Raw genomic sequence first — 27,464 nt, forward strand, 5'->3', positions numbered from 1 at the left:
ATATTGTAAAAGTTTGGGGAAATTGTGTAAATTTAAAAAATGAAAGGGTATAAAATTTAGAATAAATTGGAATATGAATTGTAAGCTAATAATTGATAAATTCTACATTTTAGATCAATACCCTATTGATTTATGTGGAAAATGAAAAATTACAGAATAACCCCTAAACTTCTGCAACTATTACAACTCAGTCCAGGTAAGTTCGTACAAATTGTAATTTAATATTTATATGAATTGTATGATGACTTGATATGAAATAGTGGATATAAATTATACTATTGATGATGTAAGTTGTTTTGGAAAATGTTATTGATATCAATGATTGGGCCGAATGCACACAAGATAGTGTACAACTGAATGATGGAGTATTATGCGAATTTGGAATGAAGATTGATGGGGAGAGCTTTATACAGTTTCCTAAGTATACCGAGGTTCAACATTTATTGTGAAATCTCGTGTTATACTACCCTAATTTGGCATGTTATAGGGGTGGATGTATAGCCTGCAGGCTAAGCACTTAGTGCCATGGCATGTTATCGGATGGATTAGCTCTTACGAGCATTTGACATGTTTTCGGTTGGATTAGCTCTTATAAGGATTTGGCGTGTTTTTAGTTGGATTGCTTGTGTACTCGTATCTGTAAGTCATTCATCAGGTCGTAAATTATTGTATTACAAATTATTTAATGATTTTGAATGGCAATACATGTATTTGACATCTTGAATTGACTTCGTTATGAATATATAAGTTTTCACAAAAATTACCATTTGAGCTTTGAATTGAATTATGCAATTCACCAAATCGACTTTGTGAATGACAGGAAACACTTGTTGTTGAGATATTTTTTATTGAATTGTTATATTTAATTCGGTAAGATTTATCGTTTCTGTACGTCGAACTTACTAAGCTTCAATAAGCTTACTTGTGTTAATTTTTGTTTCTTGTAAATACTTTTAAAGGTTGGACGATTGGATCAGCATTCAAGTCACACTATCGATCTGATTTTGGTAGATTATGAATGTTTATTTTGGATTATATGGCATGTAATAGGCTTGTTTTGTCATTACTTTTGTTTTGGTATGTATATTTGTAAAGAGTGATCCTAAGAACAAGTTGGTAACATGAGCATCACTATATGATCTTGATGGTTATTTGGAAAATGTTTAGATAATGACTTGCTATGGATTATAAATGATGGAAGATGACTTTGATATAAACTTGTAGTATATGTATGACTAAAATGCCTATTTGAATTGTTCTGGTTTGAGGTGCCTATGATAGGCATATTGGTTAGAAAATAGTTGTGTGAATTGGCATGTTTTGGTTGATGATTTATATTGTTATATAAGTGTGTATACTTGTGGTACCAATGAAGGTACATTGGTTAGGCACCTAAGATGGTTGAAATAACATGATTTGAGCTTGTTTGATGTCATTTTGAATAGGTTTAAAGGTAGGTAAATGTGTTACTTAGTGTCCAAGAAATCTTGAAATGGTAAACTTGACATTTAAGGTTCATTTAGGTGCACACAGCTTGGGACATGCTTGTGCCACTTGGCCGTGTGTGGCACACGGCTTGCGACACAGTCGTATGGCCTAACTTAGTGAGTTACACAAGCAAGGACACGGTCATGTGTCCCTATTTCGAAAGTTACATGGCTTGGGGCATTCCACACGGCCGTGTGTCCCCTGGTTTTGAAATTTTTCATATTTTCTTGAAATTTTTTTGATTTATTTCAAATTAGTCTCGAATTGCTTATAAGCTATTTTTAGGGCCTCGAAGGCTCAATTTAGGGACCAAATGCTTAAGTTTGATATATTATGAATGAGATTAAATTATTGAATGTTATGACGATAAACGTTTTGTGGTTGATTGACCATGTTCCGTAACTCTAATCCGGCGACGAAAACAGGTTAGGGGTGTTACAATGTTGAACGAGTACGATATTGCCTCCGGACAGTTCGTTGGTTCATCCTAGTGGATTATGGTTGCTTATTTCATCGACTATAGTCTAAGAAACGATTTTACCAATTAAAGGTTACCACCCGATGTTCCTTTGTTGGAATGGTGCACTTTAGTATTCGCCAGCTAAGTGGCACTTGATTACCCAACTTTCATAAGTTTTCCTTTTAGACATAAAAAATAAAAAATCACAAATTGAGCATTGCCGTTATCAACCATTTTTATTAGATACTCATTTTAGTCTCTCAACTTTTTTCAATTTGGTCACTCATTTTATTTTTTAAAAAATTAATTTTGGTTTTTCTCCAATAAAAAGGAAATTTTGAGTTTTATATGAAATTATCTAGATTTTTATAGGAAAAACTTGGATTCTTATAGTGAAACATTATTTCTTTTTCTTTTTAATTTCCTTTATTTATTTTTTTAGAATTAATTTTATTTTATTTTCTAATAAAAGTAAAAATATATGATTTTACAAGAGATTTTATAGAAAAACCAATTTATCTTTCTTTTCCCTTTTTAAAATTAAATTTTTTTTCAGTATAATGAAAAACCTGGAGCTTTATAGAAACTACTTAGGTTTTTATATGGAAAACATTTTATCTTTTTAATTTTCTTTGTATTTTTATTTCTCGATAAAAAGGGGAAATGGGTTTCCTTAAAAAAAATTGAGTTTTTAAAGAGAATTGAGTCCACATTTAGATAACTCAATATCTTGTAAATACCCAAGTTTTATTTTTTTTGGAAAATTTTAAATTAAATTTTTAAAAAGATAAAATCAGTAATCAAAATGAAAATTTATTAAAGTTTAGTGACTAAAATGCGTATACAATAGCATTGAATTAATGTGAGTGACCACAATGAAAACTTTTTAAAGTTAGGTGACTAAAATAAAAATAAACATTAACAATAGCCCAATTTGCATTTTTTATTTCGATGCCCAAAATAAAAAATTATAAAAATTGGGTGACCAACCGTATAATTTACCTAATTTTTAATACATATCTCCTTTTAAATGTAATAAAATATGGGATTTTTACTAAAATAATATAAAATAAATAATTATTTTTCAAATGACATGGCCCATGGGTGGGTAAGAGTGTTTTATTTCACCAGTGTCAAATCCTCTCTCAACCCTTTTATGTTTTTATTTTTAATTCATGCGTGCGCATTTTGAAAATCAATTTTTACAAAATACGCTTTTTTATTTATAGGGTTTAAATATGCTAAACGCTTTTGTATTCTTTCAAAATTTAAATTTTAGTCCTTATATTTTAATTTGAGAGATTGAGTTCATGTTTTTTTTTATTTAAAAATCTTGATTATTCCATTTTTCAATTAAAATTAACGATGTCAAAAGTAAAATAATTTTTTAGCCCTTAACATTTATATTTTTTTTCAATTTGATCATTACCCTTTAAAAGTACATAAAAATTTAAAAAAGTCATATTTTAAATAAAAACATAAAAATTATCTTTTTAAAAAATAAAAGAACTATAAAAAATTAAAAATTAAAAATTAAAAATTTTAAAATTATAAACAAAAATTCTAAAATTCAATGCTATCTAAACTAAATTGAACTGCCCAATCGAACAGGGAACTGGTTGGGTATCGATCCGATGAGGGGTAAAAAATTGGTTGTTGAATAGAGCTAAAAAAATTGATCGAACCAATAGTTGAACCAATTTCGAACTAGTCAGACAAATTGATTCCAAGAATGACCAGTTAAAGCAAATAAATTATTAAAAAATCAAAATGTTAAAAAATTATAAGAATTGGTTCAATTGTTAGTTCAACTGACATTTTAGCCCCGATTCAACCAATCTATATTAGTTCGCAGGTCAACTTGTTTTTTAAAAATTTTAAACTTTTTTAGTACTCAATATTTATAGTTTTTTTGTCAATTTATTATTTACCCTTTAAAAGTACGTAAATTTTTAAAAAAATTAAAAAATTCTTATTTTAAACAAAAATTTAAAAATTATAATTTTTTCAATAAAATAAAATAAAACAAAACATATGAAAAATAACAAAAACTCTTTAAAATTCAAAAATAAGAAATAAAAAGATGTTTTAAATATTTATTTTAAAAATATAAAAAGATTCAAAATTCAATGTTATCTAAACGAGATTAGGGTGATTGGATCAAGGACCAATTTGGGCATCAAATAAATTTTAGTATTTTAAAAATATATAAGGAAAAAATATATTAAGATAAATAGTTGATGTTTTAAAAAATAAAATATATTTAACATAATGTTATATTTTGAAAAAATATTTTTTTTCATCATATTATTACATATTTATCATTTTTTAAATAAATAAAAAAATTTATTAATTAAAAACATGAATTAAAAGTAAAAAAATACAAGGAAAATTGTGGCGCCTCAAACCAGATCGGGACAGTCCAACTCGAATTTTAAACGTCACATTAGCCACTAAAATGATTCTCCGTACCGGTCAACCAACACACCGCAGACCAACCATCACACAAATTTAAAACATGCTTAAATAGGTAATCTTAAACAAACAATCCTAAAACTTGTTTCAATCATCATAATTCAACAAAAAAGGACCAGGGGTAAAACATTAAATACATAAATTATAGATTTGGACCAACCTATTTCCTGAGCATTTTATTTTAAAGTATTCATTAAAAATTCGATTCAAAACGATATTTAAAACTTACTTAATTCCAAAGCGAACTTTAAGGACTAAATCATAATTTTTCCAAAATATCCAGAAAAGTTATTTTAAGAAATTTAAGCTACCCTACTAAAATTCAAGTGATAAAATTAAGATATGGAAATTCTAAAACATGCTTTTCTAATCACATAAAAAAAATCAAATTACACTAAGAAAAGGAGCAACCACATAGACACCTGCGAACTTTTACTTAGAAACCTTAGCAGCTCGCGAACCCTAAACCTACAAATCCCTATCACCAGACACATGCGAACCCCTTAATACATTTGACAATTTAATAATCTATCTACCACTGCAACATTTTCAAGCATATTTCAGGGAGTATAAACACACAAACAGTTGTAAAAGTCATTAAACAATCCATAGAAAGTCCAATAACAAATCCAAATCAAAAGTAAAATCTACTCCCTCAAGTTTGCACCCACATTGCCATCTTTATGAACCAAAAACCATCTTACAAGCACAATTAAAGATGACTTTGCCTTTGGATCACCAACTTGCTATAATAATCCACAAACACAAGAGTTAAAATAAGCATGCTAGACACATTTATTACATAACATCACTTATATCATATCACATTGATACATTGACTATTTATGAAAATGAAAATGCATGTTAAAACACTCATTGGATACACGGATCTCCATTACCCCGTACTTGACTCGTAAAGTCTATATCGGACCCATAAAATGTAGCATGTAGCTAGCACTCTCCAATACACAAACATGACCCATGAACTAAGCAATGCTCAACATTCCCTTATCCTCCACATGTCACAACATCAAACACATATACGAGTACTTAAATCCTATGGCATGCCAACCATATCCAATATTTTCAAAGGTTCACAATGCCAATATATTCATTTCACACATTAATTTTCTAGTTTTTGCACACTCACATATCACGTTCATATCACTTGTCACTTTCACATAATGCACCTTATGGCAAAAACTTTGCTCAATGAGCCAAATACACTTTTTATTTCAAATGTGTGTGCATAAAATCAACTATTCACAAGGCATATACAATCATATATTCAACACACATATTCACATCACACATTGGCACATATCACAACACATGTAAGCTTGCAAAATAACAAAGTTCAAGTAAGAACACTTACTCTTAGGACTTAGATTAGATGATTAAACCATCTAAGCCCCCTTTAACTCACTGATTTGCACATCAATTATAGCACACAAGATCACTCACTTTAGCAACTTGCTTGCACAACAAAGCTCAAGTAACCTTTTGCTTACCTTTGTCCTTGCTTGTGGAGGCTCCCAATTGAGTTGACACTTCACATACACATTAAACATAAAAAAAAGGCATTATAAACAACATCAAACACAATTAAGTCCCTCCAAAATCATAGATCACAACCTACTAACTTTTATACCGAAAATTTAGCTAGTTTTATCAAAATAGATATTTAACCACTCAAACCTCGTTTTTAAGCTTAGAGTCACTCAAACCTCGTTTCTAAGCTTAGAGTTCAATTTCATACATCCTAAATATTACCTAATTGCATATCTAAATCATCAATTTTATCTAATTACATGGATCTAATTTTTTTGAAAAAATCAAGCTTATTTGAACATCAAGAAGGGGAAACGTTCAATTTGTTTAAATTACCAAGGAGTTGTTAAATGAATGTTAAAAACCTTTTAATTAGATCAAAATAAATTAGAAATCACTTTAAAAACAAAGCTCAACAACTTAAAATCATTTGATTCATTTAAATCTTGATTAAATCATTTAAATCTCAAATTGAAATAACAAATCACTTAGTTTAGTCATAAAAAGTTAGAATCTCACCTCAATTCGATGAAATGACGAGTTTAAGATCAAATTCGAGCTAGGGCATGTGAAGAACAATAGAGAATTTGAGGATGAAAACATGATTATTCTTTGAAATTCAAAGAGGAATTTGTGTTTAGGAAGCTTAAGATTCAAAAATGATGAATCAATTTTAGGAGAAAAACTCTAATTTGGTGCTTGGAAAAATTTTGAATGATTTGAGAAAATGAGAGGGAAGGGACGGTGGAGGTTGTTAAATAGGCAACCCATTTTTAAAAATTGGGTCATTTCCCATTTAAGCACCTCCAGTTTCTTCACTTTTTCAAATAGGTCCTTTGTTCAATTAAAATTTATTTTCTAAATTATTTTCAAATCCAAACTCGTTTTTAAAATCCGTTTGAATCAAATTAATTCTCGAACACTTAATTTCAATTTCTTAACCCAAAATTTTAATTCTAATTATTTAAATATTTTATTTAATTATCTAACCTAATTATGGTTTTCGATTGACTAACCCCCGATTTTCTATCCTGATTCTACTAGTCCAATTTTTGGCGTGTGATAAAAAATATATCAAAATAATTAGTTGATGTTTTTAAAAAATAAAATATATTTAACATAATGCTATATATTGAAAAATATATTTTCAACATATAATTACATATTTATTATTTTATCTATATAAATAAAAAATTATTAATTAAAAACTTAAATTAAAAGTAGAATAAATACAAAGGAAATATATCAAAATAATTTGTTGGTTTTTAAAAAAAATAAAATATATTAAATCTGTATATAAAAATATTATTAATTAAAACATGAATTAAAATTTAAAAAATAAAATGTTTGAGAGAGAAATTGAACTAACGAAATACCAGTAGCAACAATAAGCGTATTTTGTCCCCAAACATTTTTATGAGTAATTAGTTATTCATTTAAAATCAAAATCCTTCCACAAAATTTTAAAATAAAATTAGAAAGACCCAAGATTCAATGTCACATTCTTGATGTTCAAAAATCATTAAATTGAATAATACAAATTTTAATAATTAAAAGAAATGAAATTTGGGATTAGAAAGGGCTAAGTTTAAATACTTTCAATGCTAATGCATTGAATGATTTTTTTTTATTCTTTTAGAAATATTTAATTTAACAATGAATACCATGAACTTCAATAAGTAAAAATAAATAAATTTACTGCAATAAAAAATTTATACTTTTTGAGTGCTAAATGAAAAGTTTATTTTCCTCTTATCGTGAAAAGGAAAACGTAAAAATTATTAACTCTTATGATGAGAAAAAAAGTTGGAAGTAGACTTAAAATCTTCAAATTAAAATTGATATTTAAGTTATAAATGAAAACAAAAGTGTAAATAAGAAAGGGTTAAGAAAGTTTTATTATATTCCGAGAGATTAAAATGAGGTTGTGCTGATACAAGAGACTTTTGGTTCTGTTTATTTATAGTTCTGCTGGTTTTAATTAGAGATTTGTTGGTTAAAAATCGTAATGGATCTAGATTCTTTTAATTTATGAATTGATTATTGTAATAGCCTAATATTGTCTCTTTTCTACCAAAAAAATATAATAAAAAAAAAGAGATTTTGAAATGAAATTCAATAAAAATAGATAAAAGGTTTTGGAATGAGATTAAGTATTGGAGATTTCATAATTTATTGAGAGTATATAAGAAATTAATAGATTAATTGAAAATATTAATTAGAAACAATTATTTAAATTTGATATACTTATTTTTTATTTTATTTTTTTGAAGTAAAATACCGAGGCAGAAATTGCATTCAAGGAAAAAGCAAAACCAACAACCCCCATAGATACGTGTTTGTCTTTTCGGTCATTTGGGGAACAAACAAACAGCTGTAACGTAACAAACAATAAACAGCAAGGATAAGAAAACAAAAGCCGAAGAAAAGAAGAAAAACTGCCTCGGTGCAGAGGAAACTTCTCCTCCAAATAGAAATCATCCAAACCCGAAACTCTGATCGTCTTCTAGTCTAGAGGTCGCAAGCAATCGTCGATCAAGTCCCTTCAGGAAGCTGCAATGACCATCGATCTTTGTCAACCATCTCAGCAGCTTTATGAGGTACTTCAACCCAGAATTGAGAGTTGCCCAGCTTAAAACCATTTTTAGCAATTGTATGAGCAACAATATTTGAATCTCGATCAACATGTTGAAAGAAAATAGCAATAAAGTTAAAGGCCATCGTTCTAATATCTTCAATAAAAATTCCAATCACAGATCTATCCGTGACCCCTCTACGAGCCTTCATTATAGTCATTCTAGAGTCCCCCTCAACCACCACCTGTGAGAACCCCATTTCCTTAACAAAGGTTAAGGATTGAAGACATGCCAAAGCCTCAACCGAGAAAGCATCTGCAACGTTACTATTCAGAATCGACCCATTTCCCATAACCAACCCTAAATTATTTCTGATGACGAAACCTGAGCAAGACTGATGTAGATTTTGTTTAAACGCTGCATCAAAATTAATCTTTACAACTGCTCTTTCAGGGGGCAACCACTTGACAACATTGATCTCTACTTTTCAGGTAATCTCTCTTTAATCACTGAACTCTCCATTATAAAGCTTTCAATTTTTGTTCTTATCTCCTGAATTTATTGTTGTTTACCCTTCATCACAAATTGATTGCGAGCATGCCACAACAACCACATCATAATCAAAATTTTACTACAACCAGTAGCATCATTTGACTGAAAACTATAAGCTATCCAATCCCTCAAACTATCACAATAAGGATCTGTTACCCAGTATGAACCCAATTGACTCCATACTTCATTTGCAGGTCCACACTTCAGAATGGCATGCATGGCTGATTCTGGAAACAAGCCACACCTTGGACATAAAGGATAAAGCGCAATTCACCTATTGTATAGGATATATGCAGTAGGGATCATATTATGTATTAGTCTTCAAATAGTGATTTTAATTTTAGAAGGGATGTCTAGGAGCCATAATTTTTTTGTAAACTGCACTATAATCTTAGGAGCTTTCCTCTGTATTTTGATGGTCGATGGTCGATGAGGGTCCTGTAGCCACTACGGATAGAATACTCGCCGGAGCTGTCACCCCTCTATACAATCATGTCTTCTTCAACCGAGTGGGATAAAGGGGTGCACTTGATGGCCTTAGCTTCCTCCAAAGTAAACACACTAGTAATGACTTCCTCTTTCCAGCTTTTTGAGTTGTGATCTGTTAAGTCTGCTACCATAGAAACTGAATTATTAACCACCGTGTTACGAAATTTTTCCTCGCCCATGTAGGAAGCCAACTATCTCTCCATATCGAGATATTTGTACTCGAACCCACTCTCCAACCCATACCATCTTCCAAAACCTTTCTAGCTGCAAAAATACTACGCCATACATACGATGGGTTTGTTCCCAAATGAGCATTCCAAAAGCTTGTATGCGGGAAATATTTAGCTTTAAAAATACTGACAGCTAATGAATCTGGCTTAACTATAAATCTCCAACCCTGCTTTGCCAAAAGGGTAATATTTAATTTACAGAGGTCACGAAAACTCATTCCCCCTTGATCCTTAGGTTTGCTTAATTCAAGCCAACTACACCAATGCATACTCTTACGAGTAGCACTTTTCTGCCACCAAAACCTATTCATAATTCTTTCTAACTCATGACAAAGAGTTTTGGCAAGTAAAAAGCAGGACATAGAATAGGTAGGAAAAGCTTATAATATTTACTTAATATAGAACTCTTTCCCTCGTTAAGATTAGGGGTGTGCATTTGGTTAACCGACCCGAAATAGTTATAACCGAATTAACTGACCTTTCAAAATTTTTAACCGTTAACCGAACCGAATTTTTTCAAAAAAAAATTAACCAAACCGAAATTTTTTCAGTTAATTAGGTCGGTTAACCGAATTAACCGAAAATTGTATGATTTTTATTTTTGGTTAAAAATTAACCGAATTACTCGAATTACCCGAATTGAATCACTACATAATTAAAAATATTACATAAGTCTTTGAATCACTACATAATTAAAAACATTACGTAATTCTTGAAATTAACACATAATTGAAATGTAAGTCTTTAATATTCTCCATTTATATCCATTTATTCTCTCCAAAAAATCTTCATTTGCATTAAACCTAAAAAAAACATGTGTAATTGGGTAGATACTAAGAGTTACACCATGTTTGGTTGGGTGTAATGGATTAACCATTACACCCCTATTTCATGGGCCCCACTTAATCCATGTTTGGTTGAGTGTATTGCCCTAATATGGGCCTATTACGTTACGGACGCAATCCTCATTTTCTCTGCTTCAACGCCGATTTCTAATCCCTAATCCTCATTTTCTCTGCTTCAACGCCTATTTCTAATCCCTTCCAAAAGCAAGGATTAGCTAATCGGTCTCTGTTTTACCCTTCCCAGCAGAAATCGATCTCTACCCCACCCTCTCCCTCTCCCTCTCCCTGTCCCTCCCAACATCAATAGAAGTTGCCACCGAACCAAACCTCCACCCGCTCAGATCTTTCGCAGACTTTCATCTTGGCATCTTTCGCCAACATCAACAGAAGCGGCAAGTGCTTCATATAATGATAAAGTATGATTGAGTTTATAATGTCGTAATTACATGGTGGATTTTAATTTCTAAGCAAGAAGTTCTGTGGCTGAACTTTCTGTTTTGTCGCGGCCAAGCAGGAGTTTTAATTGTGAAATGGTCTCTGAGGATACTGTCCATGCATTAAAAATGAATAGCTGATTAATAATCTTGACAACTGCGAAGAACTTCTGATCTATTGCATTCTCATTTTTTGGAGTTTCTGTTTCATTAGATCAATTCATTTTATACAACTTTTCTTGCTTTTGTTTGAATATTTGTTTTATGTTGTTTCTCTTTTCTTGGATTTTAATTTTGATCTAAAGTCACTTGATTTTTGGATTTTAGTTTTGATCTGAAGTTACTTAAAAAGTAGCATCTATAATCTTCAAGATGTTCGATTTTCAATATTTCTGGTTCTTATTATGGCTTGTTTGTCGAGGAATTCTAATGTGTGGTTTTGGATATAGGTTTAGTTGAGGCAAAAGTACCATGTAACCATTTAGTTGAATGTTTTACATGTGGAGTAGTGTATAATCTATCATATGTAACAATGTAAGGCTCTTTTACGATTCTTTGTGGATTGCAGTCTTGTTTTCGTCTGGATAATTTCTCTGATCAATTTTTGGGAGTCTTAAGTTCTAGGAGTTTTCTTTTTCTGGAAACTTGACATGAATGCATTACTTTGATATTTGGTTACAGGCCAGACACACAGACTCCAATTGAGGAGACTATGAGGGCAATGAATTATGTGATTGATAAGGGTGGGCATTTTATTGGGGGACAAGTGAGTGGTCTGCACAACAGATTACGGAAGCATGGGGAGTAGCTGAGAGGCTGGAGTCCGCTTGCTTCTGGAGTGCTTACTGGAAAATACAACAAAGGAAATATACCACCTAACAGTCGGTTTGCTTTGGAAATTTTCAAAGTAAGAATCACTTCACATTTGATTTGTTACTTTTGATTTTGTATGCTTTATTAATCTTTTTGTCTCAATTTTAAGTGTTGAACATAACCGCTTGTAGTCTTCTAGGTTCCTTTTTCCTCGTAAGGATATATTCTTTTCAATGTGATTGATTTTAGGCTATGGTTCACTATGTTTTGTGCTTCTTACGAATCTAACATCTTGTTTATGCATATGTGCTTGTAATAAATATAATTTCTTGCACGTTTACAGTTGATAAATCTCTGGTGTCTGTATCCGAAAACAAAACAAAAAGATCAAAAACTCAACTGTATAGTGGACTAATCTGATAAATCTCTGGTCTCTGTTGTAGCATATGTTAATTATTTCTATGAGACTAATCTGAAAATCCTTCCCTATATGCCATGAGTAAGCAACTAAGCTATGTTGTTTTCTTGTGTAGAATCTTGCTAATCGATCACTAATTGATGATATGTTGAGGAAATTTAATGGACTGAAGCCAATTGTTGTTGAACTTGGTATACCATTAGCTCAACTTGCAATTGTATGGTGTGCTGCAAATCCTAACGTATCTTCGGTTATTACTGCTGCTACAAAGGAATCTCAGGTTATTATTTTATGTATCTCTAATCTTTTTGTTTCATATTTTGTTTGGACCACTGTATGGATGCAATGAATTTGCTTGGCTATGATATGCTTCATGAAAGCAAATTTACACATTTTTTAGTAGTGCAATATTATAAAACTGGGCTATTTGCTGCATATGCATGTGCTTGAAGTGTCAATATATGTTTGATATAGGGACAAACCAGCTGATGACAATGAAATATGGGTAATTTAATTAAAGGGTTATAAATTAATCTGGGATTATAGTTGTTTGCATACTTGGCAAAAGGTGACATGATTGGCTGTTTTGGTAGTGCGGTAGTATAAAATTTGGCTGATTTCTAATTATGCATGCGTTGAAGTGTCAATATATGTTTGATATAGGCATACTGGATGATGACAATGAAATATGGGTAATTTAATGAAAGAATTATAAATTAATTTGGGATTATAGTTGTTTGCAAGCAATAAAGGTTTCAAGTGTATAAGTTTTTTAAACTTAGCTTTTTAAGGGTTGCATTAGGATTTGAATATTTACACTGCTACTACTCTTAATACTTAAAACTAAACTGCAATTTTTTTCTGCATTCAGATTTAAGAGAACACACTACACCAAAATAGGTCTTTAGCGGCGGTCTTAGCGGCGTTTAAACAAAAAACGCCGTAAAAAATAGAGTTTTAGCGGCATCCAGAGACAAACGTCGCAATAAATGATTATTAGTGGCGCAAGAAATAGGAACACCGTAATTGACCTGCAATAGCGGCGTTTTTACCTCAACGCCACAAAACTTGTTTGCAAAACGGCTCCGTTTTTTGGTTACTTTATGACTTTAGTGGCGCTTCCACAAAAACGCGGCAAACAATTGGAATATAGCGGCGTTTTTTTAGAAACGCCGGTAAAGATAACGAATTTGAGGAAAAAATCTGAGCAAAACAGTACCGTTTTGTTGTTTCATTTTATTTCTTTAGTGGCGCATTGTAAAAAACACCGGAAAAGATTGAATTAGCGGCGTTTTCAGGGAAACGCCGGTAAAGATAACTAATTTGAGGAAAAAATTTGGACAAAACACTACCGTTTTATTGCTTCATTTTATTTCTTTAGTGGCTCATTGTAAAAGACGCCGCAAATATTGGGATATAGTGGTGTTATTGGAGAAACGCCGGTAAAGATATCTAATTTGAGGAAAAATTTTGAGCAAAACAGTACCGTTTTGTTGTTTCCTTTTTATGCTTTAGTGGTGAAATGTTAAAAAATGCCGGAAACGGTTCGGATGTAGCGGCGCATATTAAGAAACGCCAGAACTAGACTAAGTAAAACGGCTTCGTTTTATTTCAGGATATTGATTTAGTGGCGCTTTTAAGTAAACGCCGCAAAGATTTCGGCAATACGGCATCGTCTGCTTTTCTTCTTTGGTGGAATGTTCATTAAAACGACGCCGCTTTTGATTGTCTCTATTGGTAGTAGCGGCGTTTTTGGTCAAAACGCCGCAAAAAATGAAATAAATTTTTAGGTTTTAGGGATTAATATTTAAGTTTTATCGTATACTGTTAGGGGTTTTAGGGTTTGTGGCACAATATTTATTATTTTAAGATTACAGTTTTGTGTTCTAGGCTTAGAGTTGAGGTTTAGGGCTTGGAGATTGAGGTTTAAGGTTTAGAGTTTATATTTCAACGTTATTATCGGGTTAGAGTTTACGGCTTATAAGATAATGAAATTTACTGTGTTAAGGATTGATGTTTATGTTTTACGATTTAGCGTTAATGATTGAAGGGTTACGATGAAGGTTTTAGCATTTCGGATTTATGGTTTATACGAGTTTAATATATATATGTTATATATGATGAAACAGTTTAATATTATATACGAGCATTCATTTGTTTGCTAAAAATAGAGCATAAATTTATAATTGTAAGACATTATTGGAATAGTGTGAATACTTAATAAATTTGAATGTTGATAGTATTTAAAAATCTATTAAAAATAAAAATACTTATAAATAAATACATATAAAATATTATAAAAACTGAATAATTAGTGGCGTTTTAAACTCAAACGCCGCAATAGACAGGATATAGCGGCGCTTAGACGTAAAACGCCGCAAAGAATATATCAAAACGACTTCATTTTCCTTTTAGTATATTTCTTTAGTGGCGTTTTCTGATAAAACGCCGCAAACTTTTCTACAATACGACATCGTCTGCTGTTCTTCTTTAGTGGAAAGTTTGATAAAACGACGCCGCTTTTGGTTGTTTCTAGTGGTAGTAGCGGCGTTTTCGGTAAAAACGCCGCAAAAAAAGAAATAATATATTAGGGTTTAGAGTTTAATATTTATAAATAATCATATACGGTTTGGGGTTTTAAGGTTTGTTACACAATGTTTATTATTTTAGGGTTACAATTTTGACAACATGGGTTTAGAGTTTAGGTTTAGGGCTCGGGGATTGGGGTTTAAGGTTTATAGTTTACATTTCAGTGTTAATATCATGTTAGGGTTTATGGCTTATGATGAGATAATGAAATTTACTGATTTAGGGCTTGATGTTTATGGTTTACTGTTTGCATTAATGATTTAAGGGTTACGATGTATGGTTTTTTTGTGTTTTAGATTTAGAGTTTATAGCATTTAGGGTTTAGGGTTTAGGATTTAGGGTTTCAGTGTTTAATTACTATGTTGATACAAAAGTCAAAAAAATTAAGGTACTTATGTTTTTTACTTCTTATTATGTCATTATTAGGTTTAGAACTGACAGGGGTATAAAAACATATATATATGCATGGCACGATATCACATATATATATATGTCGTTATATATGTTGAAACACTTTACTATTTTATACGAGCGTTATCCATATTTGCTAAAAAGAGAGCATAAAGTTGAAATTGTAAGACATTATTGGAATAGTGTGAATAATTAATAAATTTGAATGTTTATAGTATTTAAAAATCTATTAAAAATAAAAATACTTATAAATAAATACATATAAAATATTATAAAAACTGAATAATTAGTGGCGTTTTAAACTAAAACGCCGCAATAGATAGACTTTCGCGGCGCTTAGACGTAAAATGCCCCAAAGAATATATCAAAACGGCTTCGTTTTCCTTTTCAGTATATTTCTTTAATGACGTTTTCTCATAAAACGCCGCAAAGGTTTCTACAATACGACGTCGTCTGCTGTTCTTCTTTGGTGAAAGTTTGATAAAACAACGCCGCTTTTGTTTGTTTCTAGTGGTAGTAACGGCGTTTGCAGCAAAAACGCCGCAAAAAAAGAAATAATATATTAGGGTTTAGGGATTAATATTTATAAAAAATCGTATACGGTTTGGGGTTTTAGGGTTTGTTACACAATGTTGATAGTGTCAATAATTAATAAATTTGAATGTTGTTAGTACTTAAATAATACATGCTTACATAAAATTTAAAAAAAATTATTAACATTTGTACAATAAAAAATAATATGTTAAATCTATGTCATATTTTTAAACTATTTTAATTGAAATAAAATTAATAATTTCATAATAATGCATCAATTTAAAATAATGTCATAACATTTATACAATTTAAAAATCTATTAAAAATAAAAATACTTTTAAATAAAGACATATTAAATATTATAAAAACTGAATATTTATAAATTTATTAAATATGTATAATTCAAAATAATATATTAAATTTAAAAGAATGTCATAACATTTATGATTTTAAAAATCTATTAAAAATCAAAATACTTATAAATAATGTGAATATTTAGTGGCGTTTGGAACCAAAAAGCCGGAAATTGTAATTTAAAAATTGAAGAAAACTGCGCCGTTTCATTGACGAGTTTAAGGTTCGGTGGTGTTTTTTCTCAAAGCGCCGCAAAAAGCTGTAAGATTAGTGGCGTTTTAGTTTAAGCGCCACAAATATATTAAAATTAAACGGCGTCGTTTTGATGGGATATCGGTTTTGGGGTATATCCCTACACCCAGCCTCAAATCCCATCTTTCAGCCAAATCCCTAACCCTAAGTTCAGCGCAACATCTCCGATTTCCCCTCCTCCATTTTCTTCATCTCTTTCATCTTTCTGTTTGGGCGTTTCGCTTTATTGCAAAATAAACCATTAAAAAGGCTTCATACGACATTATATTTGTTGAAAACATTGAACATTATTTGCGGCAAAGAAGAGGGAGAACGTCGACGAACATCTTAAGGTTCGAATGTCCGATTCTTCGTATTTATAGATTGGGTTTTGTCGTATTTTTAATTTTGATTTTGCTTTCTTATTGGTTTAGGGTTTTCTGTGTGTTCTCTGTGTTTATGGTTTTCGGTGTGTTCGACCGTTTTGTTCATCCTCGTGAAGGTAAATTACTGCTTCTATTGTTCATTACTGTTTTGTGAATGGTTTAATTTGTTAGGAACTGATTTTAACTTATGTTTTTTTCTCCAGTTTTTGGTCAATCCATTTCATTGCTCGTATTTCAGTTTTCTTCATCGTTCTGAAGGTACAGAACACATGCTTTGTTACTGTTTATTTGTTGAACTCATTTGGTACTGTTTTTAAAGTATGGAACTTTGATGTCTAGTTTAGGGTTTAATTTATTAGGTTATAAAACCGTTCTATTAAATGTGGTGCAGCCGATTACATTTCCAGGTAATGAAATGGATTTTTAAGTTGAATTTTATTAAGCCATGTTGTTTTTTAGTATGATTTTTAAGTTCGGTTCGAATGTTCGATTCTTTGTATTTATACATTGGGTTTTTTCGTATTTTTAATTTTGATTTTGCTTTCTTATTGGTTGGTGATATTGGGATTAAAAAATTTTATTCTTTGTGTTTAGGGTTTTTGGTGTGTTCGACTGTTTTGTTCATCCTCGTGAAGGTAAATTACTGCTTCTATTGTTCATTAATGTTTTTGTGAATGGTTTAATTTGTTAGGAACTGATTTTAACTTATGTTTTTTTTCTCCAGTTTTTGGTCAATCCATTTCATTGCTCGTATTTCAGTTTTCTTCATCGTTTTGAAGGTACAGAACACATGCTTTGTTACTGTTTATTTGTTGAACTCATTTGGTACTGTTTTTAAAGTATGGAACTTTGATGTCTAGTTTAGGGTTTAATTTATTAGGTTATAAAACTGTTTTGTTAAATGTGGTGCAGCCGATTACATTTCCAAGTAATGAAATGGATTTTTAAGTTGAATTTTATTAAGCCATGTTGTTTTTTAGTATGATTTCTAAGTTCAAAATATATACTCTTTGTTTGTTTCTTATTGTCTTTGATTTTTTGTATGATTTTACTACTTAACTAGAGTTTGTCTATTTTCATATGTTTTTCTCAATTACAAGTTATCACTATTTTTTAATTTAATATTGTTGTTGAAATATAATGTTGGGTTCTACTTTTATTTTGTGGTTTCTAAAGCAGCAGGCAGAAACAAAAATTCACTCACACAGCCGGGTCGAGAAGTTTTGCATGTGTAGCTGAGGCGGAGGTATTTTTAATTTTTTAATATTGTAAAATATATTTAACTTTCCATTAAATAATATTTTTACTACTATATTGTAGGAACTGTCGTCCGGTCAAAAAGTTGGACGCCTTTAACTTTTTGAAATTACACATAGGAAGAAAGATGGATCTCCCATGACTCCTGAAGCTGGTGAAATAATAGTACGTTTACTTAATACGATTTGACTTGTTTTAGTTATTTATAGTGTTTATTTTCTAATGGTTTAATTCATTGCTTGTAATTCGACTATTGTTATGTTGCATATGTTTTTTTTAATATATATTGCGTTCCTAACTATGTGATTTATTTTTTAGGAAAAACTAAAGGATAAAAAGGCGGAGTACGAAGCGATTGTTTCTAGTGATAGTTCTGTTCATCCTGAAGACATTGATAACCGGATTATTACTGAAGTTTTGGGTCCTGAAAGGTATGGTCGGGTTCGATTTCAAGGATCTTTTGTTAGCCTAACCCAATATTTTGGATCCAGCTCGCAGCAATACATGGCTTCGGGGACTCAGGCTCAAGCTGAAGTTCAGAGGTTAAAAGACCAGATGACTCAGATGCAAGCGACCACAGTTGAGGTTCAAAGGAAATATGAAGAACTCCAGCTACAACTTAAAGCAGATGCGGCAGCGATGGAAGCAGAGGCTGCAGCGAGAGAAGCAAAGGTTCAAAAGAAATATGAAGAACTGCAGCTAAAACTTAAAGCAGAGGCTGCAGCGAGAGAAGCAGAGCAGAGAAGAAAGTACAACGAACTCCAGCAGCAGCTTGAGAGTATGATGAAGATGTTTCAGTCGCATCTTCTACCGTCATAGTGTATTGCATTAATATTTTTATCATTTTAACTTTTAACATTTTTGCAAAAATAGTATGAATTCACTTTTATTTATTGATATTAATATTATTTTATTCGTTTAATTTGAAATATTATATAAATTTATTACTTTTGGCTGGTTTAGATTTATTTTTTAGGAAAAACTAAAGGATAAAAAGGCGGAGTACGAAGCGATTGTTTCTAGTGATAGTTCTGTTCATCCTGAAGACATTGATAACCGAATTATTACTGAAGTTTTGGGTCCTGAAAGGTATGGTCGGGTTCGATTTCAAGGATCTTTTGTTAGCCTAACCCAATATTTTGGATCCAGCTCGCAGCAATACATGGCTTCGGGGACTCAGGCTCAAGCTGAAGTTCAGAGGTTAAAAGACCAGATGACTCAGATGCAAGCGACCACAGTTGAGGTTCAAAGGAAATCTGAAGAACTCCAGCTACAACTTAAAGCAGATGCGGCAGCGAGGGAAACAGAGGCTGCAGCGAGAGAAGCAAAGGTTCAAAAGAAATATGAAGAACTGCAGCTAAAACTTAAAGCAGAGGCTGCAGCGAGAGAAGCAGAGCAGAGCAGAAAGTACAACGAACTCCAGCAGCAGCTTGAGAGTATGATGAAGATGTTTCAGTCGCATCTTCTGCCGTCATAGTGTATTGCATTAATATTTTTATCATTTTAACTTTTAACATTTTTGCAAAAATAGTATGAATTCACTTTTATTTATTGATATTAATATTATTTTAGTCGTTTAATTTGAAATATTATATAAATTTATTACTTTTGGCTGGTTTAGATTTGGTTGTTTTTTATTTTTTGCTACAGGAGGGCAGAAGAAATGAAAAATTTAATATAAAAAAATCCAAAAAATAGTGGCGTTTTTGTAAAAAAGCGCCGCTAAAGAACATGTTCTTTAGAGGCGCTTAAAAAAATGCCGCTAAAGAACATGTTCTTTAGTGGCGCTTAAGGAAAAACGCCGCTAAAGAACATGTTTTTTAGCGACGCTTAAGGAAAAACGCCGCTAAAGATCATGTTCTTTAGCGGCGTTTTTAGTTGTAAACGCTGCAAACGTTAGCGACGTTTTCGTTAGCGGCCTTTTTTGCGGCGCTTAGTGGCGGCAAAAAGCGCCGCTAAAGGCCCAAAAAAACACCGCTAAAAACCTGTTTTGCTGTAGTGACATGAAGACACTTGATGTAATCCCATTACTGACTCCAGATCATCCAACCCAAATGCTAGTTTTTTTTAGTTTACCTTCTGATGTGCGGTTGGAATGGGTTAGAAGATTTCTTGCTGACCATTAAAAATAATGGTTCTGTTGATGATATTTTCGTAACTTTTTCTGTTTGTAATATTTGGGATGGTATGTCACTACAATGTTCAAACTTTTTGATGTTGTAAAACTGTATAACATATGGATTATGATGTAAAATTTCATTTCCATCTAACCTTTTGTTAATATATGAAAATTATGTTTATACAAAATATAATTCTCAAGTTATTTTATTACTGCTAATTTTTTTTATTGTAGAATAATTAAATTATTTGTTTCACTAATAATATTTTAGCACGTTAAATATGTATTGCAGTTTAAAAATAATAAAGTAGATTATAAAAAATATTTAATAATAATTATTTTAAATTATATTTTATAGTATCATATATTATGATTTTAGTAAATTCATATAAGAATATTTATTATTAAGAATTTTATTAAATTATATATTTTAATTAAAATATATTTAATAATAATTATTTCAAATTATATTATATAGTATAATATATTATGATTTTAGTAAATTCATATATTTTATTAAATTATATATTTTTATTAAATTATATTTAATAATAATTATGTTAAAATATGATTAAATTATTTATTATTTATATTAATAATCTTATTAAAATTTAAAACAATAACAATAATCATCTACCTAAAAAAATTCTGCTAAGGGTATTCTAGTCATTTTAGCTTTTTTCCTTATGCTATTGCACCTCTATTACATTCAATCAAACACAAGAATATCATTACGCCTCTATTCCATTCCATTCAACCAAACAAAAGAATTACCTATTACGCCTCTATTCCATTACGCATCTATTCCATTAAGCATCTATTCCATTACACCTCTATTCCAATACAGCGAACCAAACGTGCTGTTAGACTTTAGTTTTATTTTTATTGGGTTGGTAATTGGGTAGACTTTAATTTTAGTTTTATTGAGTTGGGTAATTGGGTAGACTTTAGTTTTAGTTTTATTGGGTTGGGTGTAGTAACTAATTTTGCCCCAAGCCCAATCTAAAACCCAAAATAAATAAACCATCTACATTTTTTAAACCCAATTACAATACAACCCAATAAGGCCCAAAACTAGTAACCCACTAAACCTAGCCCACACAAAAACAAAATAACAGAAACCCTAGGAGCCTATTTGCTTTAGCACCGCCGCAGCTCACCCTTGCACGCCGTCGCGAATCTCGCTCCACGCGCGCCTCGCCTTGTACCTGCAGCAACACACACAAACAGAAGAGCAAAAATCGGGCCAACAAACAACAGAACAGATTTATTTAGATTTTTCTTTTTCTTTTTCTCTTTTCTATTTTGGCTATAAAAGGCCGATTTCAAGTACTGTAAAAGGGGGGATTTTGGAGTGTTAAAAAATATAAAAATAGAGAGAAAATACTGAGATTACAAAGGTTTTTTTTCGAAGGTGAATCGTGTTTATTTTTTTCATTTTTCCATTCTTTTTTATTTTTTATTTATTTTTAATTTAAAATATAAAGAAGGGAGGAAAGACTTACCTCTCTCGTCGGATTCGTCGAGTCCGCACCATCTCCGTCGCAATCGGAGCCTTGGCGCGAGGCTGAGCGGCAGCGTATGAGGGTTGAGGAAACCCTAAAAGGGTCTGGTTTCTCCTCTGGAAAAGGAAACCAAAAGAACAAATAATTGTTCTTTTGTTTAATTTTCTTTTTTTCCTTTAAAACCTAAAAGATGGACAAAGCATGCGCCGTTTGGTTTTTGAGGTGGGGTCCGCGCATATCAACCTTAAATGGGAGATTTCCGCTACTAGTCCCTCCTTTTTGAGACGCGTTTTAATCAAGTTCATTTTTTAATTTGGCCCGAATATTTTGCCCATGTTACGATTTAGTCCAATTCTGCTCAGCGTTTAGGAAGGGCGGGATTAATTCCCTTTTTGACCCTTCAGATTATGCGCCTTTTGCAAATATGTCATTTATTTTAGTTTGCTTTCGATTTTTTTCAATTTTGTTTTGTTCTCAACTTGATCCTTTACATTTGTTTTTCTAATTAAATTTAATATTAGTTTGCTATTATTATTATTTGTTATTATTATTAATCTTGTAATCATTATTTTCATATACATACAAACATTTCATTTTTATAATATATATACTTTTATATTTTTAATTTCAAAATTTTTTTTACTTTTGTAAATATGTACATACGTATACTTCTATATATGTTTTTTTTATATTATTCTTCATAATTTAATTTTTTTCATAAATATAGATATAAATATACATACACATTTTAATTCATATGTACTTCCCATATTGTATTCATTTTCTATAGTATATATATATTTTATATCTTTTAATTATTATAAACATTTTTTATTGTCATATATACTCCGTTATTTATACATGTTGTACATATATATAAGTATTTAAATGTATACATATTTTCATTATTTACCTATGTATATATACTTATACATTTTTTTATTTTGTAAATACATACACATGTACATACTTTTATATTTTTTTTCACGATTTTCAAATACATACATGCATTTTCTATTAGTTTTTGATTGATATATTCCATTCTATCTTTTTATATGTATCCTTGTATATGTGTGTTAAATAAATGTGTACACATATTTACAAATTTACTTGTATATTGTACTTGTATATATATTTTGTAAATATTTATTCACATATGTTTTAAATTAAAGTTTTTGTTTCATATTGTACATTAACTTTTTAACATACCTTTTGGGAAATATATTTTGGTTTTGCCAAAGCATTAAAATCATCATATTTTTACAAATTTCCAAAATATTTGGCATTCATGATTCTCGAGAAAGATCGTGTCCTAACTTACTGGATTGCGATTAATTTTCGATGAATTTAGAAAGCCAAGTATTTGTTTGCAATAAATTCACAAATTTCAAAGAAAAGCTTATTCTCGGGAATTAAAAAATGTTGGGTCCTAACTTACTGGTCATGACATTTTATTATCTCGAAATAAGAATTTCTAAAGCAAAAGGCAATATTCGGTATTTTGAAGATTTAAAAATATTGTGCCCTAACTCACTGGGTGTGGTGTTTTATTTCTTTAAAATAAGAATATTTTATTATTTTAATTCATTCACGAGTTTAAAGTTTTCTTTTAAATTTTTTTCAAATTTTCGACACCAAGACATTAAATAATCAATTTGGTACCGATTTTGAGCGTTACGAGGGTGCTAACCCTTCCTCCTGCGTAACTGACTCCCGAACCTATTTTCTCAAATTTCGTAGACCAAAATTGTTTTTAAGGTGAGCCGATCACACCTCAATTAAGGATCGGTGGCGACTCCAGTTTTGTTTTTAAAGTTGACAACTAAAATTTTGCTTTCAAAAAACAGTTTCGACATTGGGTAATTGGGTTGGGTTGGTAATTGGGTTGGGTTGGATAATTTTATTTATTAATTTTTCGGTTAACCGAAAAAATTCGGTTAACCGACCGGTTTTGAACCGAATTAACCGTTAACTGAAAAATTATAAAAAAATTAACCGACCCCCAACCAAAAAATTTGGTTAACCGTCCGATTAACCGAATTCGGTCGGTTAACCGAATTTTTTCGGTTTTACCTGAATTATGCACACCTCTAATTGGGATAGATAACGATTAGCCCAAATATTAACTTTAGTATGCATCTTGTCACAGAGATAGGATAGAGCTTCTTTTTTACTTCTTCTAACCAGTGTTGGAAGCCCCAAATATCGTTCCACATTAAAAGATCGTCTCATGTCCAACTGATTAATTATTCGATTACAAAGTCCTTCCTCTACATTTGTACAAAAGAAAATGACGGATTTCTCAAAATTTACTTGTTGACCAGAAGCCCTTTTGTATTTCTCGAGAATATTTTTAATCACCTGACTCCCTCTTTCCGTTGCCTCACCAAAAACAATGCTATCGTCTGCGAATAAATGGTGCGTCATCGAAGGGCTACCTCGACAAACCTTTGCACCCGCCAGTATATCATCCCTTTTGGCTAACTTCAATAATGTCGAAAAACCCTCCGTGCAGATAAAAAATAAGTACACTCTAATGGGATCTCCTTAACGTAAACCTCTGTTAAGATAGAGGATCTCACTTATTCCATCATTAACCATAACGGAATAAGACACAGAGGAAATACTGTGCATTATTAGTTCAACCCATCTAGCATCAAATTCCATTCTAAGCATCATACATTCAATAAAGCCCCACTCGACCCTATCGTAGGCTTTGCTCATATCGAGCTTCAATGCAAATGAGCCTTTCTTCCCCAACCTCTTCTTCTTTAGCGTATGCATTAATTCGTATGCCACCAAGACGTTATCAGAAATTAGACGCCTCGGCACAAAAGCTCCTTGAGCTTCATCGATACAGTCCTCCAAAACTATTCTGAGTCGGTTAGCCAAAACCTTCGAAATAACTTTGTACAAGACAGAGCACAAACTAATAGGATGGCATGACGACATTGAGTTCGCCGCACTAGTTTTTGGGATTAAAACTATCTTGGTGAAATTCACCTCTTCCAATGGTAACTCTCTGTTTAGAGCTTTGAGATAGAAATGAGTAACATCTTTACCAATTAAGTACCAGAAACACTGATAAAAAATTACTGGGAAGCCGTCATATCCCAGCGCCTTGGTCGACCCCATTTCCTTCACAGTAGTTTTAATTTATTCTTCTTTAAACTCTGCCAGTAAATAACTATTCATATTCTGATTCAGTAAATAACTATTCATATTCTGATTCATTTTAGAGTCAACCCCTTCATAAATCTCATCAGCACTGATATTCCCTGAACCGGAAAAAATATTCTTAAAATATCGAATCGTGATTTCTACTTTTTCATCCTCTTTCTCCCTTATAATCCCATCATCATATCGCGATACTGTTCACTTTACACCTATAATTAGCATAAGAATGAAAAAATTTAGTGTTACGATCACCATACCTTAACCAATTAGCTCTAGATCATTGCTCCCAGTGTAGCTCCTCCTTGTCAATCTCTAGATTCAATGCCAATTTGGCTTCTACAATTTCCTCAAGAACGTCATCATTCACATCTGTAATATACAACTCTTATAAACGCCTTTTGATACGATTAATAAACTGAGTATTCTCCTTTTTCCAGTTGAAAGCCCATTTCATCAAGCCCTTTCCAATTAGCAACAAACGTTCTGGGATACTTAAATGGTTTGATTCATGCCACAAATTTGAAACCATATCCTCACAAGATTCCTCGAATAGCCACACCGTTTCAAATTTAAAAGTTGAAACTGTAGCAGCCTTTTTATCCTTTCAATCAATAGCAAAAGTATTCAACAGCAGTGGGTAATGATCCGAACAGAAACTATTCAGATGTGAAATAACATAGTTGGGAAAAATGTCATACCAATTGTCATTAGCGACTCCTCTGTCCAACTGCTCATGTATATTATTGAAAGAAAAGTTCCCCCTTTCCCATGTGTACCACTTACCTTTAAAGCCCATATAAGTTAGACCACATGGCTCCAACGCATCTCGAAAATCCCTCATGGGTCATTCCTCTTATGCCTCCCTCCTTGCTTCTCTTGATTGGATACAATCTCATTGAATTCGCCCATAACCACCCAAGGGCTATCAAAATTTTGACAAAGTTACTTCAATAAGTCCCACGATTCAGCTCTCCTTCTTCCTTCCAGGCTCCGTAAAAACCAGTGAAGCTAAGACCGCTTCTAGTTCCAACAGAAGGGACATCAATTCCATTACCATAACCAAACTTACGTCTTATTTTCTCCATTTTCCTAGCATCCAATTTAGTTTCAAAGAGGAAAATAACATGGGGACGATTTTCCTTTAGCCAGTACTGAATTTTACGAACGAACCGTGGATTCCCCAGCCCACAGACGTTCCAACAAAGTAGTTTCATAATATTCGGCTAACCTGCCCTGCAGGTTCAACCGTTGAGAAAGTCAAACCATTCTCGTTTTCCAACCCTGTCGAATTGTTCAAATCAGGACTTCTCATCCCATTTCCCTCATCGAAAAGCCTAGCCCTTTTTTTTTCCATCTAACACGTTCATGGGTCTTTCCTTATTCAGATAGCTCCCATTCATCACATCAACTAATTCCTCATCTATACATGGAAGTTTTAACTTTCCTGTAAGATTTATACCCAGATTTTTTGCTAGCATGTCTCATAAAATCTGCATAATTAGCATTCAAATCTGATTTGCCCTTATCCACATTTGAATCACCAAAATGACCTCCCCAACTTCCTCTTAGTTCCTGTAGCCAGACACTGCCGCCAATCACCGGCTTCCTTGCTACCGCCTTAAGGGAAATATCCTACCCTAGAGGCAACTCCTTCCTTTCACCATGTGAATGGGGCAAAAACTTTCTCCATGACCAAATCTCCCACATAAGAAGCAAATTGCCGTTAGTTTTTCATACTTATAAATGGAAAATATTTCTTTTGTCTTTCCAATGATAAGTTTTTCTTACGCTTCAGAGGATTCCGGATATCCACCATTACCCAGATTCATATGAAATTTCTCAGACCCACAGCCACAGACTTCGCATCATACTCCACAAAATCACCAATAAAATCACCAAATTGTTTTGCCATTGATTCCGAATACATACCACTGGGGAGATTGTAAATTTGCACCCAAAACCCTACTTTCAGTAGTGGAATCTCAAGAGGATCCATACCATTCGATAGAACTGCAAATACTAAAAAGTGATTGTTGAAGGTCCATGGTGACCCCTTCACAATTCTTGTTTTATCGGCTTCACAATAGAAACGGAAGAGAAATCTTTTTTCCCCAAATATCAGTAATAGTAACACCACCAAGAGGGTGCCATAGATTAAACAACATCATCTTCATTGATTGAAAGTTTACTGTAGTAGCCATGAGAAAGCGTCCCACCAAACACAGACGCTTCCATCATTCACTTAGATACTCACAATTGAAAAAAAAATTCTAACACTTGAAGGAAAAGACAAAAAAAATGCTACCGAAGAGAATGCTGTTAAGTTTTAATATACCTATTTTTTATTTTATGTATGCAATAAATCTATTTTTACTTTTATATACATTAAAGGTTTGGAACGAAAAGTCTATTTTAACCTTATTTATTTCAATAACCCTATTTATTTTCATTATACTCCCAAAAGCAAGCTTTACATATTACACTTTATTTTTCTTTTGGCAATAATATTATTTTTGTTATCTATCCAGTAGAGGCTACATTAAAGAAGGTAAACAGGGGTTTTCATCTTC

The 27,464-nt window shown here is 31.7% G+C and overlaps 1 protein-coding gene and 3 long non-coding RNA genes across 6 annotated transcripts; 2 read left to right on the top strand and 2 right to left on the bottom strand.

Annotated features, from left to right (window-relative positions):
- The first annotated feature begins 8,310 nt into the window (after positions 1–8,310).
- LOC121218497 (uncharacterized) lies at positions 8,311–15,970 on the top strand. 3 transcript variants are annotated; one of them, XR_005914771.1, is made up of 5 exons: positions 8,342–9,041; positions 9,297–9,654; positions 11,782–12,007; positions 12,447–12,611; positions 13,203–15,968. It is a non-coding gene; the product is annotated as an uncharacterized lncRNA (long non-coding RNA). The 3 variants fall into 3 exon arrangements; XR_005914770.1 differs by having other exon boundaries at positions 8,345–9,041; positions 12,447–15,970; XR_005914769.1 differs by lacking the exons at positions 11,782–12,007; positions 12,447–12,611; positions 13,203–15,968 and having other exon boundaries at positions 8,311–9,041; positions 9,297–9,755.
- Positions 15,971–16,314: 344 nt separating this feature from the next.
- On the top strand, positions 16,315–17,615 carry LOC121218487 (uncharacterized). Its single transcript, XR_005914754.1, has 5 exons — positions 16,315–16,803; positions 16,885–16,952; positions 17,040–17,094; positions 17,431–17,471; positions 17,561–17,615. It is a non-coding gene; the product is annotated as an uncharacterized lncRNA (long non-coding RNA).
- A 3,501-nt stretch (positions 17,616–21,116) lies between these two features.
- LOC107915983 (uncharacterized) lies at positions 21,117–21,899 on the bottom strand. Its single transcript, XR_001689346.2, has 2 exons — positions 21,718–21,899; positions 21,117–21,420 (listed from the first exon to the last, which is right to left on the bottom strand). It is a non-coding gene; the product is annotated as an uncharacterized lncRNA (long non-coding RNA).
- A 2,365-nt stretch (positions 21,900–24,264) lies between these two features.
- Positions 24,265–24,852, bottom strand: LOC107915498 (uncharacterized). The gene has a single exon (XM_016844651.1). The coding sequence runs from the start codon at positions 24,850–24,852 to the stop codon at positions 24,265–24,267; it is 588 nt and encodes a 195-aa protein (XP_016700140.1).
- Positions 24,853–27,464: the final 2,612 nt, after the last annotated feature.

The sequence above is a fragment of the Gossypium hirsutum genome, chromosome D06, assembly GCF_007990345.1.
Source record: "Gossypium hirsutum isolate 1008001.06 chromosome D06, Gossypium_hirsutum_v2.1, whole genome shotgun sequence".
Taxonomy (NCBI): Eukaryota; Viridiplantae; Streptophyta; class Magnoliopsida; order Malvales; family Malvaceae; genus Gossypium; species Gossypium hirsutum.